General features: G+C 41.8%; 1 protein-coding gene across 1 annotated transcript in view; it reads left to right on the top strand.

Annotated features, from left to right (window-relative positions):
- Positions 1-610: 610 nt before the first annotated feature.
- wdfy4 (WDFY family member 4) overlaps positions 611-17,954 on the top strand; it is a 178,856-nt gene continuing 161,512 nt past the window's right edge. Inside the window, exons 1-6 of the mRNA XM_024423457.2 lie at positions 611-904; positions 3,838-4,175; positions 5,148-5,259; positions 6,016-6,227; positions 6,743-6,871; positions 7,220-7,409. Of these exons, the coding sequence (XP_024279225.2) occupies positions 3,987-4,175; positions 5,148-5,259; positions 6,016-6,227; positions 6,743-6,871; positions 7,220-7,409 (832 nt within the window). The 5' untranslated portion in view covers positions 611-904; positions 3,838-3,986. The remainder of the gene's footprint in view (positions 905-3,837; positions 4,176-5,147; positions 5,260-6,015; positions 6,228-6,742; positions 6,872-7,219; positions 7,410-17,954) is intronic.

Raw genomic sequence — 17,954 nt, 5'->3', positions numbered from 1 at the left:
TTACACTATGAATCTTGATTTTAACACCTTGACTTTGACAGACCATTTAAATGTCTGGAAGCATTAGTTCCAAAACTACTTAGTTCATTCACTCAATAGTGATTGCATGTTTATTAATCTTGTTTGGATAGAATATAATAGTGTAAAACAATTGATTTGTTACAAACATACTAATTTCATCAAGAAGTTAAACATGTTAGCAAGCTGGCTGGCTGCAACCTGATCTCATAGCATTTAGTATTATTCTGTACGTAAATCCGAGACACTCCATTTAGTATGATATGTTACGCAATTATCACAACACAGGTTGTAATATGGCTTTTTTTCTGGCTTGGCTTCTCTGGTGCTTTTATGCACACATCGCTACTTGTAGGGAAGTGCTAATCATAGAAAAACATATTTTGTTGATGTTTGGCAACATGTTTGTCCTGCTTTCATTACTCCTCATCACCACAAGTAACATGACAGGTCTATAAAAAGCCAAACAGGTCTCTTTTGCAGTCAAAATGTGGAGTGGCGAGAGCTTGGAGGGTTCCGCCATAGTTACCAGAACAACAGGGTTCTTCACTTCTGCTTTCGGCTCGTAGGAAATGAAGCACATGACCTGGCCCTGCTGATGTAAGACGGAGCAAAGTTCAGATCAGACCACTCTTGCTCTCTCTCTGCAGATTACTGAAGGGACTGCTGTAGTGGAGGAGACACAGATTAGTGAGAGGTTTGAGGACTCACACATACACACACTGTACTGAAGGGCTAGAGTAGTCATGTCCCTAATGGTCAAAGCCTGCATGCCCTGACATGGGAACAGAGAGAGGGAAAGGGAAAGAGAGAGAGAACCCTTGTTTGGATTTAACAACTCCGATCCCCCTGGCTGTCAGTGGACTCATAGATGACTCTCACACAGGTAGGTACAGTTACACTATATACTATGGGCGTGCTCTGAGACTAGACTTGTCAGGCTGTCTTTGTGCCAGGATGAGATTTTATTACAGTGAGGTTGTATTATAGCAAAGTTTTTTTGTGTGTGTGTGTTTGGGAGAACAGGTTTATGTTCTCGTGAACAGACATATTGCTCCTCCACTCAATACTGCTTTGCTGTACTGGAACGAACCAGTTCTGTCATGGTATGAGGAAGAGCTTAGCGAAGGGAAAGAGAGAGAGAGAGGGCTAGAGAGAAAGAACAGCGCTTGGTCCCCTTACATGGTTTTCACAGATCAACTTCAACTTCATGTGAAGCTCATTCTCATTACTCAGTTATGTTTAAATCTGTTTCTGTGTGTACCAATATAGCAGGGATAATGGGCAGCACAAAAGGCCCTGTGTGAATGTGTGTGTGTGTGTGTGTTCGCTTGATCACCGTAGTTCCTAAACACATCACCCCCCACACACACACACAAACACACGGGACAACCAGTATGAGCAAACAGAAGCAGATTTCCTTCCCTGCAGCAAGCCCAGTGTTACATCACAAGACAACAATTACATCTTAATGTGACTGTGAACAGCTGATAGGGAGAGCGTGTGCGTGTGTTCCCTCACCGCTGCGTGGGAGACTAGTACGAGATGTAGAAGGATTAGTCAGTGATGTCATAAATCTCAACATTCTTCAGAAATTAAAGTGCCGGTGATCCAAAAGGTGAGCTAATCTCTTAATGAATTGAACCAAATGATTTGAACAGTTAGCTGGCTCCCAGATGTACGTTTGTGTTGCATTTCATTCTAACCCCTTACCGTTCATATCTCTTTATAGTGCACTTTCAAATCACACACTAAAGGAGTTCATTAGGCACACTTAGTTCCTCTGGTGTGTTCCAGTTCGTCTTTATTGTGAGTCACATGGTGATTATCTCAGAAAAAGAAAATTGAGAAAATTCAGAGGTCTGTGTTTATTGTAGGAACTAGGGTTGTGAAATTCCAGAAACATATCTCCCTCCATGATTCCCTTCATGCGTATTTGCTCCTGATTCTGGGAATCCTCCAACCTGTTTTTCTGACAAACATGGGAAAGTTTCTATAATTTTGCAACACTAGTTGGGACCTATAGGTGTTGTCATGCTCACCCTTCTCACTCTGAGCTGTTGACTGCTTAGAGGTTGATAAAAATTGTGGTCAGACGGGGTCTATCAGTAGTCTAGCTTTCTCTCTTTATTTCCCTAGGTGAGCTGTTTATAGAGGGATTGCCATTCTGCAAACAGATGTGTCCAACACTGATTATAATCTATTCATTAATCAAATCAAATCAAATGTATTTATATAGCCCTTCGTACATCAGCTGATATCAGCCTAAAACCCCAAACCCAAGCCTAAAACCCCAAACAGCAAGCAATGCAGGTGTAGAAGCACGGTGGCTAGGAAAGGCCAAAACCTAGGAAGAAACCTAGAGAGGAACCAGGCTATGAGGGCTGGCCAGTCCTCTTCTGGCTGTGCCAGGTGGAGATTATAACAGAACATGGCCAAGATGTTCAAAGGTTCATAAATGACCAGCATGGTCAAATAATAATTTTCACAGGCAGAACAGTTGAAACTGGAGCAGCAGCACGGCCAGGTGGACTGGGGAAAGCAAGGAGTCATCAGGCCAGGTAGTCCTGAGGCATGGTCCTGGGCTCAGGTCCTCCGAGAAAGAAAGAGAGAGAATTAGAGAGAGCATACTTAAATTCACACAGGACACCAGATAAGACAGGAGAAGTACTCCAGATATAACAAACTGACCCTAGCCCCCTGACACAAACTACTGCTGCATAAATACTGGAGGCTGAGACAGGAGGGGTCAGGAGACACTGTGTCCCCATCCGATGATACCCCTGGACAGCCCCAAACAGGAATGATATAACACCACCCACTTTGCCAAAGCACAGCCCCCACACCACTAGAGGGATATCTTCAACCACCAACTTACCATCCTGAGACAAGGCTGAGTATAGCCCACAAAGAACTCCGCCAGGGCACAACCTAAGGGGGGGCGCCAACCCAGACAGGAAGATCACGTCAGTGACTCAACCCACTCAAGTGAGGCACCCCTCCTAGGGACGGCATGAAAGAGCACCAGTAAGCCAGTGACTCAGCCCCTGTAATAGGGTTAGAGGCAGAGAATCCCAGTGGAATGAGGGGAACCGGCCAGGCAGAGACAGCAAGGGCGGTTCGTTGCTCCAGAGCCTTTCCATTCACCTTCACACTCCTGGGCCAGACTACACTCAATCATATGACCCACTGAAGAGATGAGTCTTCAGTAAAGACTTAAAGGTTGAGACCGAGTTTGCGACTCTCACATGGGTAGGCAGACCATTCCATAAAAATGGAGCTCTATAGGAGAAAGCCCTGCCTCCAGCTGTTTGCTTAGAAATTCTAGGGACAATTAGGAGGTCTGCGTCTTGTGACCGTAGCGTACGTGTAGGTATGTACGGCAGGACCAAATCAGAGAGATATGTAGGTGCAAGCCCATGTAATGCTTTGTAGGTTAGCAGTAAAACCTTTAAATCAGCCCTTTCCTTGACAGGAATCCAGTGTAGGGAGGCTAGCACTGGAGTAATATGATCACATTTTGGGGTTCTAGTCAGGATTCTAGCAGCCGTATTTAGCACTAACTGAAGTTTATTTATTGCTTTATCCGGGTAGCCGGAAAGTAGAGCATTGCAGTAGTCTAACCTAGAAGTAACAAAATCATGGATAAATTACCAACCGGGAACTCTGGAAAAACTGGGGATTTAGGGAATATTCTGGAATTTTGCAAACTTAGGTTGACTATCCCAAACACTCTGAACCACCCCCCCACCCCATTGTCTTTCAGTCTCTCTCTTTCTCTATTTCACTCTCTGTCTCTCCTCTCTGTTTGTCTGTCAGGAGCAGATGGCTGACGTGGAGAGGATCAACAAGGAGACAGGGGAGCTGAGCGCTTCAGGGGAGCTAGCTGCCCCCCTGGATCTGAAGGAGGGAGGGGGGGGGAGGGAGGTGGAGGACCCCAGCCCCATCCCCTACTGGTCCTTCGAGAGATGCTCCAACAGATGGAGACACACACACACAAGGATAGTATGAACACCTCTGGCCAGAAACACACACACCTCTCCCCTGACCACACACATACCAAAAAGGAAACCATGGACCAGAGCGAGATAGACACACCCCTCCCCCTCGACCAAAAAGAGGAACACTTGCGCCGAGTCCTGCCTCTCTACATACAGGTACAGTACTGTGGTGTCTCTGGTCCCATATGTGTTTGTGCGATCTTGCCAACTTTTGTGGTTATTGTCATGCCAAACAGCCACAGGAGTTGGCTATATGTCACAAACAGATGTGGGAGCAGGCTAGGTATCCCCTTGCTATCTTTCTCTCTAACTATAGGAAATGGCCATTATCAGATCATGTTGGTTGACTCTAATGATAAAGTCACTTCTTTACTATAACCCAATCAGAGACCCTTTGACTATGCTTATAGACAAACTGATAGGATTTATCCTACGATTTCCTCCCATAATAGCAAGTTAATGACAATGACAATCATACTGTCCTTTGGCTGAATTCCAGCACTGATCGGTGTGCCCATTGAGCAGGCTGCTGTGTGCATGCGAGCGAGTGTGTGCGCACGTGTGCCCATTGATCTGGTCAGAACCATGGTGATAACCGTAGCCACAGGCGTAAGCAGTCTCTGAGTCTTTCCCTTGAACTAAAGGAGGGAGTTTTCATGTGTGACTGGTGTGTGTATGCAAACACAGGCTCCATGATCTGCGCAATGGGATTTCACCAGTATATAGGGGCCCATTCAAACACATCACCCATATCCATATCTTCTTACAGGTTTCAATGCAGACACTATACATCTGGTGTTGTGTATTTGTGGAGTTGGTATTGTATGTCTGGTATTTGTGTAGTTGTTATTTGGTGTATCTGATTCTGCAGTGTATAAAAAGAGAAACGAAACCTGCATCTGTGCTTCTGCTAAATACTAATTAATTGCATCCACTATTCCAGTATGCCTTGGCTCAGGTTTTTATCTGTATCAATACATTTACTGCCATAAGACTATTCACTGTAAAGTAAACTAGCAACACTCAATGCTAGCTAAACCTAACTACAGTAACCATCTCTCCCTCCCTCTCTCTCTCTCTCTCTCTCTCTCTCTCTCCCTTCCCTCTCTCCCTCTCTTTCTACTGTAGGTATGTGAAAGTGGTGGTGGGACAGAGGAGCTGGATCTGAGGAGTCTAGCTGTTCTGACTGCAAACACTGTGGTCTCCAACATCCATGCCATACTGGCAGAAAAACCTGCAGGTATGTTATGGTCATCATGCCTTTATTATGGTTATGGCATGACTTCCCTCTGTGTTCTGCTCAGTCACATTTCTCTGATAAACTTTACTGGGTTACTGCAGGTTATTAGAAGGAAGTGTGTGCGAGGTGAGCATGCTTGCGTGTTAGTACTACCTGACTTCTTTAGAGAAGTGGATACTTCTGTTTTTAATTCCCAACTATGTTTTCATGTTGTACTGTATGTCATGTTTCTCTGTTGTGTGTTTCTCTGCTGTACCAGAACCTCTATACAGATAACATAGTGTCTTGAAGTTATTGGTTTAATAGTTTAGTGTTTACATACCAGCACTGTACAGTAAATGTACTAGAGCAACTCTTTAGAAAGTCAACAATACAGTGTGGTTTAAAAACTCAGTCAAACTGAATAACAAAACCGAAATATACCTCATGCAGACCTTGGTGTTTGAGACTAGAAAGTGAAAGTAGTTTCAGTGGATGGTAAAAATACTATTATTATTTTTAACCTCTGCGTTAGAACAGGCTCTCTGAGAACTCTGATAGGATTCTTTTCCTATCCACTAGGCACTTCAAGTAGATCTGAAAGGAATGGCTACACACAGTGTAAGAAATATGGTAGTAGCTTCTCCACCTTGCCCTTTGATAAGCTTCAGTGTCTAAGGTCAGGTGTTATGGGGTTGTTCCTGGACAGATTTGTATGTGTTTCTACGCCTTTGGGTGTATCTGTGATTCTAACCCTTGTTGTGTCTCCTCTCCTAGAGGAGGCTCGCTACGAGGTGCAGCAGTTCTTCCAGAGAAGAGACGAGACGGACAACACAGACGATATAGACAACAGTGAGATAGACAGCAGGGAGACAGACAGGACAGAGGAGACAGACAGGGGAGAGTCACACAGCCAGACAACACAGACAGACAATGCAGGATGGCTTCTGTTGAAGACTCTGTCTTTCCTGACTGCTACAAACTCTGCTGTGAGTGAAGTTAAACATGTTTGAATCTAAAGCATGGCTACCCTGATCCTTTAACAGACTGACTGTGGTTTACCACATTATAGTTTAAGCTGTGTACTGTAGCCTGAAGTCCCAGGTAACTGGAAGTGAAACATCTGGAAACTCCCAGTGTTGTTTAGTTAAATGATGATTCAGTGTGTGTTAATAAATCAGAGTTGTTCCAGTGCATAGGTCTTGGCAAGCCCCTCACAGACAGACATCTCCTTGGTGGCATATTTTTAGTAAGCAATGCAAATGTGTTTTTGTTGTCAGTTACACGTTTTAAAGGCAAGTCATAAAAGCTGATCAGATTTAATCTTGCTAAGAGTAAAAGTTCCTCCTTTTTTATTTTATTTGTGTTTTTTCTCTCTTTAGGAATTGCTCTATTCAATAAAGTATATATATATATATAAAGTATACATATATTGTGTTCTCTTTCTCTGGGAGGTGATTTGGTCAGTAAAGTCAAATTGTTGTGTGTTCTTCACTATTTTTAGGAATTGATGTCTGTAGTAAAGCCAGGTCTGCCGGCGGCCCTGGTGAAGTGTCTCTACCTGCTAGTGTGTCTACCGTCCCGGAAGGAGAGTGCAGCAGTAGAGGAGACCTTTCAAGAACTGCTCATACAGGTGAGTTCTCTAGTCTATTTCAGCGGTATCCTCAAGGTTAGAGAGGCTGGCCAGTAAGAGCATGGTTGTCTGTTCAAATCCCAGTGCTGATAGAGAATATCAGTCCATAGTGAACAGTGCTGGCAATCAAATCTCAGGTGGTCCATTGTAGCTCAGTTATGGCACTTTGGCGCTTACAATAGTGGGTTTGGTTCCCGGGTCCAAACATATGTAAAAAAAAAGGTATGCATACATTACTAAGTTGCTTTGTATAAAAGCGTCTGCTAAATTATCTATATTATTATTAATATACTACTGTCATGTGACCTTGATCAAGGCACTTAACCCCTAACCTCCTCTCCTCCTTAGGTCCTGTTACAGCTGTGCTGTCACCCTTCCAGTGTGGAGGAGATGGTGGAGACTGAGGAGTTGCAGTGTCTGATCATCTCGCTCACATCACTACACGACCAGACTAGTGCCCCCTGGAGGCACCAGGCATCACGTGTTCTCAGAGCTGTCTCTGCTGCTAAGACACCCAATACCGTCCCCTTCCTACAGGGTGAGCTGAAGTGCAAAAAGTATCATTTTAGTAGTCAATTACACTAATATATTCAGTATTAGTGGCCCATGCAAGAATCAAACCCACAAGCTTGTTGTTGCAACCACTATGCTCAGAACAACAAACATGGTTCTCAGGTAGATATTGAACAGGAGTTGAGTTGAGAAGAAAGGGCTGACATTATCATCAGAGTCAACCAACATGATCTGATAATGGGCATTTCCTATTATTATTATTTTTTAAATGTTTTCCTAATCAATGCAACACTGGTGTTTGATTGCAACATACAATTCCTCAATTGAGAGTGGTAGTGAGTCTATATCAGTTTAGCTTCAATTTTCGCTTGGATATTTTTCCCATCAGTGATGTAAACCAAAATTGGTTCTGTGAAAGTTCCAACATTCCTTAGGTCGTGGCAAATGTTCTCATAACAAAATAACTGACCAGTCGTGGTGATGATTATAGAATATTTGTATAAAACATTCACCTGATGTTGCAACAACGCTCCTAGAAAACATTTATTATGTTCTTTAAAGGTTCCCAGAATGATTAATTAGGTTGTGGGAACAGTCTGCCGAGAACAATGTGTGGACATCACATTAGATATGTTCCCAAAACATAAAAATGGTCCATTTGGGTGGATGATTCTACAATGTTTATTTTTGGGTGCAGAAAAACATTCACAGAATGTTTCATTAGGTTGTTGAAATATCATGTGGACATGACAAGAGATATGGTCCCAAAACACAAACATTATTACAATATTTCTATCAGGTTGCAAAAAAAACATTTGCCTGATGTTGCAAGAACATTCCCAAAACACATTTTTTTCTGTCCTTTAAAAGTTCATAAAACATTTATTTAGGTTGTGGGAATATTGTACAGATATGACAAGAGATGGTTTAGTTGTGCTGACATTCAGATAATGTTTGTATCAGGGTGCAAAAAACGTTCCTTTGATGTTGCAAGAATGCTGACAGAACAGCCTTTCTGAGTTCTTTAAAGGTTCCCAGAATATTTAATGAGGTTGTGGGAACAGTGTGGGTACAATACAAGAAATAGGTTCCCAAAACAGAAAATATGCTCAGTTGTGATGACATTCATACAATGTTTAAGTTAGGTTGCACAGGATATTCTCTTAATGCTGTAAGAATTAAATACATTTTTATGCTGTTCATAGCATATTTGTTTTAGATTTAACATAATGTTCAATTTATGTTCGCGCAATATACATTTTACCTGGTCTTGGAGGTCCTCATAACATTTCAAGAACATTTAGAAAATTGTATATTTAAGTTTTACCTAATACAGATGTAGGATCTTAATATTATCACTCTTTTGTTGCTGAAAATTTTCCAGCACTACAGGAAATGCAAACTTGTAGTGTATTTGAGTTTTAAAAAGGCTTCTTAAGTTTGTAATTTCCACTTTGAAATGTCTGACTTTATTTGCCCTAATGAACCGTTTATCAACCCCTACAAAAATGTCCATTAATTATAATGAACATAAAAATGGACATTTCCTGTAGCCACAGGATGATTTTTCTGCTGTAGCCAACTGGCTCAATTAAGAGTGTTAAGTGTTAAGTGTTTTGACTTCCGGCGCCGACAGAGATGGCCGCCTCGCTTCGCGTTCCTAGGAAACTATGCAGTTTTTTGTTTTTTTACGTGTTATTTCTTACATTAGTACCCCAGGTCATCTTAGGTTTCATTACATACAGTCGAGAAGAACTACTGAATATAATATCAGCGTCAACTCACCATCAGTACGACCAAGAATATGTTTTTCGCGACGCGGATCCTGTGTTCTGCCTTACAAACAGGACAACGGAGTGGATCCCATGCAGCGACCCAAAAAAACGACTCCGAAAAAGAGGGAAACGAGGCGGTCTTCTGGTCAGACTCCGGAGACGGGCACACCGTGCACCACTCCCTAGCATTCTTCTTGCCAATGTCCAGTCTCTTGACAACAAGGTTGATGAAATCCGAGCAAGGGTAGCATTCCAGAGGGACATCAGAGACTGTAACGTTCTTTGCTTCAAGGAAACATGGCTCACTGGAGAGACGCTATCCGAGGCGGTGCAGCCAACGGGTTTCTCCACGCATCGCGCCGACAGAAACAAACAACATTTCTGGTAAGAAGAGGGGCGGGGCGTATGCCTTATGGCTAACGTGACATGGTGTGATGAAAGAAACATACAGGAACTCAAATCCTTCTGTTCACCTGATTTAGAATTCCTCACAATCAAATGTAGACCGCATTATCTACCAAGAGAATTCTCTTCGATTATAATCACAACCGTATATATCCCCCCCCAAGCAGACACATCGATGGCTCTGAACGAACTTTGCAAACTGGAAACCATTTATCCGGAGGCTGCATTCATTGTAGCTGGGGATTTTAACAAGGCTAATCTGAAAACAAGACTCTCTAAATTTTATCAGCATATCGATTGCGCAACCAAGGGTGGAAAGACCTTGGATCATTGTTACTCTAACTTCTGCGACGCATATAAGGCCCTGCCCCGCCCCCCTTTCGGAAAAGCTGACCACGACTCCATTTTGTTGATCCCTGCCTACAGACAGAAACTAAAACAAGAGGCTCCCACGCTGAGGTCTGTCCAACGCTGGTCCGACCAAGCTGACTCCACACTCCAAGACTGCTTCCATCACGTGGACTGAGAGATGTTTCGTATTGCGTCAGATAACAATATTGACGAATACGCTGATTCGGTGTGCGAGTTCATTAGAACGTGCGTTGAAGATGTCATTCCCATAGCAACGATTAAAACATTCCCTAACCAGAAACCGTGGATTGATGGCAGCATTCGCGTGAAACTGAAAGCGCGAACCACAGCTTTTAATCAGGGCAAGGTGTCTGGTAACATGACCGAATACAAACAGTGCAGCTATTCCCTCCGCAAGGCTATCAAACAAGCTAAGCGTCAGTACAGAGACAAAGTAGAATCTCAATTCAACGGCTCAGACACAAGAGGCATGTGGCAGGGTCTACAGTCAATCACGGACTACAGGAAGAAATCCAGCCCAGTCACGGACCAGGATGTCTTGCTCCCAGGCAGACTAAATAACTTTTTTGCCCGCTTTGAGGACAATACAGTGCCACTGACACGGCCTGCAACGAAAACATGCAGTCTCTCCTTCACTGCAGCCGAGGTGAGTAAGACATTTAAACGTGTTAACCCTCGCAAGGCTGCAGGCCCAGACGGCATCCCCAGCCTCGCCCTCAGAGCATGCGCAGACCAGCTGGCCGGTGTGTTTACGGACATATTCAATCAATCCCTATACCAGTCTGCTGTTCCCACATGCTTCAAGAGGGCCACCATTGTTCCTGTTCCCAAGAAAGCTAAGGTAACTGAGCTAAACGACTACCGCCCCGTAGCACTCACTTCCGTCATCATGAAGTGCTTTGAGAGACTAGTCAAGGACCATATCACCTCCACCCTACCTGACACCCTAGACCCACTCCAATTTGCTTACCGCCCAAATAGGTCCACAGACGATGCAATCTCAACCACACTGCACACTGCCCTAACCCATCTGGACAAGAGGAATACCTATGTGAGAATGCTGTTCATCGACTACAGCTCGGCATTCAACACCATAGTACCCTCCAAGCTCATCATCAAGCTCGAGACCCTGGGTCTCGACCCCGCCCTGTGCAACTGGGTACTGGACTTCCTGACGGGCCGCCCCCAGGTGGTGAGGGTAGGCAACAACATCTCCTCCCCGCTGATCCTCAACACTGGGGCCCCACAAGGGTGCGTTCTGAGCCCTCTCCTGTACTCCCTGTTCACCCACGACTGCGTGGCCACGCACGCCTCCAACTCAATCATCAAGTTTGCGGACGACACAACAGTGGTAGGCTTGATTACCAACAACGACGAGACGGCCTACAGGGAGGAGGTGAGGGCCCTCGGAGTGTGGTGTCAGGAAAATAACCTCACACTCAACGTCAACAAAACTAAGGAGATGATTGTGGACTTCAGGAAACAGCAGAGGGAACACCCCCCTATCCACATCGATGGAACAGTAGTGGAGAGGGTAGCAAGTTTTAAGTTCCTCGGCATACACATCACAGACAAACTGAATTGGTCCACTCACACAGACAGCATCGTGAAGAAGGCGCAGCGGCGCCTCTTCAACCTCAGGAGGCTGAAGAAATTCGGCTTGTCACCAAAAGCACTCACAAACTTCTACAGATGCACAATCGAGAGCATCCTGGCGGGCTGTATCACCGCCTGGTACGGCAACTGCCCCGCCCTCAACCGTAAGGCTCTCCAGAGGGTAGTGAGGTCTGCACAACGCATCACCGGGGGCAAACTACCTGCCCTCCAGGACACCTACACCACCCGATGTTACAGGAAGGCCATAAAGATCATCAAGGACATCAACCACCCGAGCCACTGCCTGTTCACCCCACTATCATCCAGAAGGCGAGGTCAGTACAGGTGACCTCATCAAAGCTGGGACCGAGAGACTGAAAAACAGCTTCTATCTCAAGGCCATCAGACTGTTAAACAGCCACCACTAACATTGAGTGGCTGCTGCCAACACACTGACACTGACTCAACTCCAGCCACTTTAATAATGGGAATTGATGGGAAATAATGTAAATATATCACTAGCCACTTTAAACAATGCTACCTTATATAATGTTACTTACCCTACATTATTCATCTCATATGCATACGTAGATACTGTACTCTATATCATCGACTGCATCCTTATGTAATGCATGTATCACTAGCCACTTTAACTATGCCACTTTGTTTACATACTCATCTCATATGTATATACTGTACTCGATACCATCTACTGTATCTTGCCTATGCTGCTCTGTACCATCACTCATTCATATATCCTTATGTACATATTCTTTATCCCCTTACACTGTGTATAAGACAGTAGTTTTGGAATTGTTAGTTAGATTATTTGTTGGTTATTACTGCATTGTCGGAACTAGGGACACATGGCATTTTGATTTAATTCGTAGAACATTCGAATAGCATTTAATCATACAATTGCAGCTGGGGAATGGTGTATGGTGTTTGTAGGCTTTACAATAACTTAGACTACAGGTCCACTGGGCGTTAGTTCAAGTAGCCTACTTAGGCTACGTGCAGGTTACAGCGCAACTCATGTGGGTTATAATACATTTGCATATTTGTAGGGGGTACATGTATCTTTCATGAGGGGAATTTTTTTTATTTGTATAAATTGTTTTATTATATGTTCAATGCAACCAATAGGCTGAATAAGGTGTTGGTTTCTTCAGTGCCTGTGTGGTCCACTGGTTACAGCTGGTGACCCTGACACTCATATGCCAGAGTTGGCATGGGTTCGAATCTAACTCACTGCCATTAGAATTTTTTTGTGGAACTAGTACTAGTTACTCTCTGTGGGTTGTACTGAGTGCTCTTACTCAAATAATTTCTAAAGGAAATAACTTAATTTTTACTCCATGACATTTTACCAAATAACTTCAGTTACATAGATTTATATTATTATATTGTCGCTGTCGAATGAAAACCTCACAACTCCACTTTTGATGATTTCAATTTTTTGCATGAATGTATACTATTGGTTCTCCTTTTCAAGTTTTACGTTTATGTCACGTCTGTATGAACATTTCATGACCCCTTGACCAATGAAATGTATTCAAAATAGCTTGTCATCAAAACTCTTAAATCAATTGGCTCTGTCTTGGAAATTCAAAATTTCCATCCATCACAAGTTGTTCGTCAAACCCTGTATCTCCACCAAGGCTCTTGAAGTGAAGCGCAGGTCTTCACTCCTGAGGATATTTTTGTTCATGGGTTCTTAGCCAGAGATAAGTTGGATCAGAGGTAAGTTGGACTTTATTCATGTTTGGTATTTCTCAGATATAATTCTGCTGTTTATATTGTGTTTTGAGGGCAAGTGCAAATAAATGATCTGCTTGTTGGCTAACTAGCCACCTTGTCATTGGCATAAAGTGTGAACAGATTAATCAGATGTTTGTGGCAGTAGGTAACTAGCTATCACATTAGGTTGCCAGTAGATATAAGCTGGCTAAACTAGCTAGCTGCAGTGTCATCCAGGTAGCTAGCTAATGTTAGCTTGATCAACTGCTCAGTCCAGCGCAGCATCCTCCCATTGCACTCTCTCAATCTGTGTGTGTCTAAATGTCATTCTGTTTTTATGACCAGGTCTATAAGCACATCTGTCATACAGTCAGTGTATCATCTCAGTAAGTTTTTTGAGCCATAAACTAGAAATACATTTTTTTGTGTGTGTCTTTTTATTTACAGCTTGTAGCGACACAACCCGAGGGGTAGGAGAATGGGCCAGCCAAGAAAATAAAATACCCTTCAAAGTGGAAAGGAGAGGTTTGGAAGAGGAGGTGGATGGAGGGTAAATTCTAGTGTACATTAAAAATATAATTGAGTTGGCAATTGATAACGGCACTATTTGATTATTTATTACTCACCTTGATGTTTAATTCCATGCTGAAATGTGTCTGATTTACATACTAGTAACATGACTGATAGTGAATATTCAATATAGATTTTTGTTTGACTGTTGTAACACTTACCAGATCCTCCTTGAAAAATTAAACATCACACATAACTTTGAATAAGACCGTAATTGAAACTGTACAGTCTACAGACTTTGTTTAATGTTAGTCTTCATTGGCAACTATCTGTGCTGGAGGACACTAAAAGATGGTGCTGGCAGGCTTAAATTATAAATTAATGTCAAATCAATTGCACTAAGTTGTTGTTTTTGTTTGCTATCACAGTTTACCAGAAGTTGTAAACAATTACCAAACTAAATGTGTAACTAGTACTTAAGTAGTTTTCTGACCGTATACTTTTTTACTCTTTCTTGAGTAGTTTCTTAAGCGGACTACTTTTACTTGACTTCATTTCAATCTAAGTAATAGTACTTTTACTTCAGTACAGATTTTCAGTACTCAACCCACCTCTGCAAATTATATATATAAAATGTGTGCAAGCATCCACACTGGAAGAAAGCTTATCGTTCCACAGTAGGCCTACATCTGTCAATCATCTGATAGCCCAAATCAGCTCATCAACTCAGCCATGAAAACACAAAAGGTAAACTACTATCAGTTTTCGCACCTTTCATTATGTGACAATGGATAGGTTAACGGGTATTCTACAAAATGTAGACTATTAGAATATGATCAATTAACAAAGGGCCAATTACAACTATTGATGGCACTAGATTATCACCAGCTGATGTTTCATTAACTATTAATATGCTCTAAATTCACCCGCAATGCTGATCTCAATTTCAACCATTATAGGTCACCTCATTTACCGCTCCCTAAAAGCTGATGTCAGTGATACCTGTGGTGGTTCATTTCTTTACTATCAAATGAGGAGAGACAAACTTATCACACAAGTCAGAGTTATACTTGAACTAAATCTTTAATAGTGAGAGCTTTGCAATAGCGATGGCTGGTCAACGAATCACCGTCTCTGATAATTCATTGAGAGCGGTGAGACAAAAGTACAAAGGTCTTTTATAGCCACGATACACCCCTTTCAACCAAGATGACGAACAACAGATATATAGAATGGGTCACAAGGTTAAGATCTGTATGAAAGATCCTATAATACATAACAGACAGTATCTGCTGTGTCAACAGTTTTCATTGTATAGACCAGTGTCTGGCCCTCCGACTCCAAACTGGAACCATCTCTCCCTGGTACGGTATAGAACAGAAACATTAACCCATGCTCTGGAATGTTCTTTAGGTTTTATCACCCAATAGACATCGTAAATCTCCTGTCAGTGTTATCTCCCAGAGGCCCATCCTCAGTAGAACACACACACAATAGTTAAGAATACTCTATTCTGTTGACTAAAACAACCATTTTATGCAATAAAAGTATTATAACATAATCTTGCAATTATGCCACCATATGCCTTAGTCAAAGATATGTATATAATGACAAGATGCTCATGTCTCTAACAATGGGAGTTGTTTTCCCAAAGGCAGGAAGGCAGGCGAGAAGTTTAGGTCTGCATATTAAGCCCATAGAAACGCATTGGGCTTATTCGCCTCTTCTTCTCTTCCTTAGTCCTGCTTGCAACCAAAGTCTTTCAAGATATGTTCGTACTCTGGTTGGTGTTGTCATTGGAACAACTAAGTAATTTTTTTGACAAGCATTTCGTACAAAATAAATAAATAATTTATGCGTTTACCATGGCTAATCTACTATAGCAATTTACCAGACAACTTATATAAATTAAAACTGTTGGTGTAGCCTGTTGTTATTATTTTATTTGTTTCCTATTTATATTATCCAAAAGTGTTTGGTATGGTAATTTCCTATCAATATCGGGGGTAAAACAATCCCTGGACTGTCCACATTTGAAATGTGTAACTAAATCGGGGCGGCAGGGTAGCCTAGTGGTTAGAGCATTGGACTAGTAACTGAAAGGTTGCAAGTTCAAATCCCTGAACTGACAAGGTACAAAATCTGTCGTTCTGCCACTGAACAAGCAGTTAACCCACTGTTCCTAGGCCGTCATTGAAAATAAGAATTTGTTCTTAACTGAGTTGCCTAGTAAAATAAAGGTAAAAAAAAAAGTAAATTGGTAACATGGCAACGCCAACACGGTAAGGCTATATTTACACACTGAAGGCAGCGGCCCTAACCACTAAACCACACCGCAACTGAACTCAATTTGGACAGTTCATTCGTAACCTTAGGATACACTTCACATTTGTATGTCGTAGCTTAGTGGAAACCAATATCTATCTTGTGATATTAAGATATATATAACGATGGTGGTTGATGTGTATGGCTGCATTTCAGATACATTTTTGCACATTTGAATGTTCCAGTAATTGGACCTAAGCCTAGTGTTTGAGCGAACGAGAATATTATTTTGATAGCAGGCCTGATCCCAATGACTCAACTGCCCCTGCATAGAGAGAAAGATAACTGCTCATTTTCAAGGAATCACAAGGCTCAATAGAATTTCCTGATGATGCAGCAAGAAAATTCTCTGCAACAAGAATGATCAAGTTAAGATCCGACATCTGTATGTTGACTGCACATAATTTAATTAATAGGACATTTGAACAGCATTTATTCATATAAACAAAACCATATTTTTTACACATCATATGTTGACACATGAGGTTTGAACCCGTAAATGGGTTTTTTCTCAGTATATAGCCATGGCAGTATGGTCAATCAGGAATTCCATGCTTCCCTTTTAACCTTATTAGACATAACTAACCCTGGAAAATACCAGTAACTGTGTTATTCACCATCACTTCACCATCCTCTTTATACAGTGCTTTCAGAAAGTATTCACACCCCTCACTTTTTCCACATTTTGTTGTGTTACAGCCTGAATTTAAAATGTATTAAATTGAGATTTTGTGTCACTGACCTACACACAATACCCCACAATGTCAAAGTGGAATTTTGTTTGTAGAAAATGAATGAAATTAATAAAAACATAATGCTGAAATGTCTTCAGTCAATAAGTATTCAACGCCTTTGTTATGGCAAGCCTAAATAAGTTCAGATGTGCTTAACAAATCACATGATTTGCATGGACTCATTCCGTGTTCAATAGTAGTGTTAAACATGATTTATGAATGACACCCCATCTCTGTAACCTACATATACAATTATATGTCAGTTCCCTCGACCGAGTAGTGAATTTCAAGCACAGATTCAACCACAAAGACCAAGGAGGTTTTTCAATACCTCGCAAAGAAGGGTACCGATTGGTAGATTTGTTAAAATCTAAAAAGCAGGTGCTGAATATCCCTTTGGGCATGGTGAAATTATTAAAAACACTTTGGATGGTGTATTAATCCACCCAATCACTACAAAGATACAGGCATCCTTCCTAACTCAGTTGCCGGAGAGGAAGGAAACTGCTTAGGGATTTCACCATGAGGCCAATTTTAAAACACTTACAGAGTTTAATGGTTTTGATATGAGAACTCAGGATGGATCACCAAAATTGTAGTTACTCCACAATACTAACCTAAATGACAGAGTGAATAAAAATATTACAAAACATATATCCTGTTTGCAAAAGGCACTTAATTAATACTGCAAAAAATGTGGCAAAGAAATACATTTTTTGACCTAAATACAAAGTGTTTGGGGCATATCCAACACAACACATACTTTTCAAGCATTGTTTGTGCATTGCCAATCAGGGGTGCCAGTAATTTTGGATACCACTGTATGTAATTAATCAGCTTCTTGACATGCCCAACTGTCAGGTGGATGGATTATCTTGGCAAAGGAGAAATGCTCAATAACAGGACTGTAAACACATTTGTACTCAAAATTTGAGAGAAATTAGCTTTCTGTTCGTATGGAACATTTCTGGGATCTTTTATTTCAACTCATGAAACATGGTACCAACACTTTACATGTTGGGTTTATATTTTTGTGTGGTGTAGTTTGAAGGTCTGTATTTAAGAAGGACATGAATACACAATAATATGAGTTAAAGGCTTTCAACACCTGTG

The sequence above is a fragment of the Oncorhynchus tshawytscha genome, linkage group LG01, assembly GCF_018296145.1.
Source record: "Oncorhynchus tshawytscha isolate Ot180627B linkage group LG01, Otsh_v2.0, whole genome shotgun sequence".
Taxonomy (NCBI): Eukaryota; Metazoa; Chordata; class Actinopteri; order Salmoniformes; family Salmonidae; genus Oncorhynchus; species Oncorhynchus tshawytscha.
The sequence above is the reverse complement of the archived record's forward strand: the minus strand, read 5'-3'. Positions and strand labels throughout refer to the sequence as shown.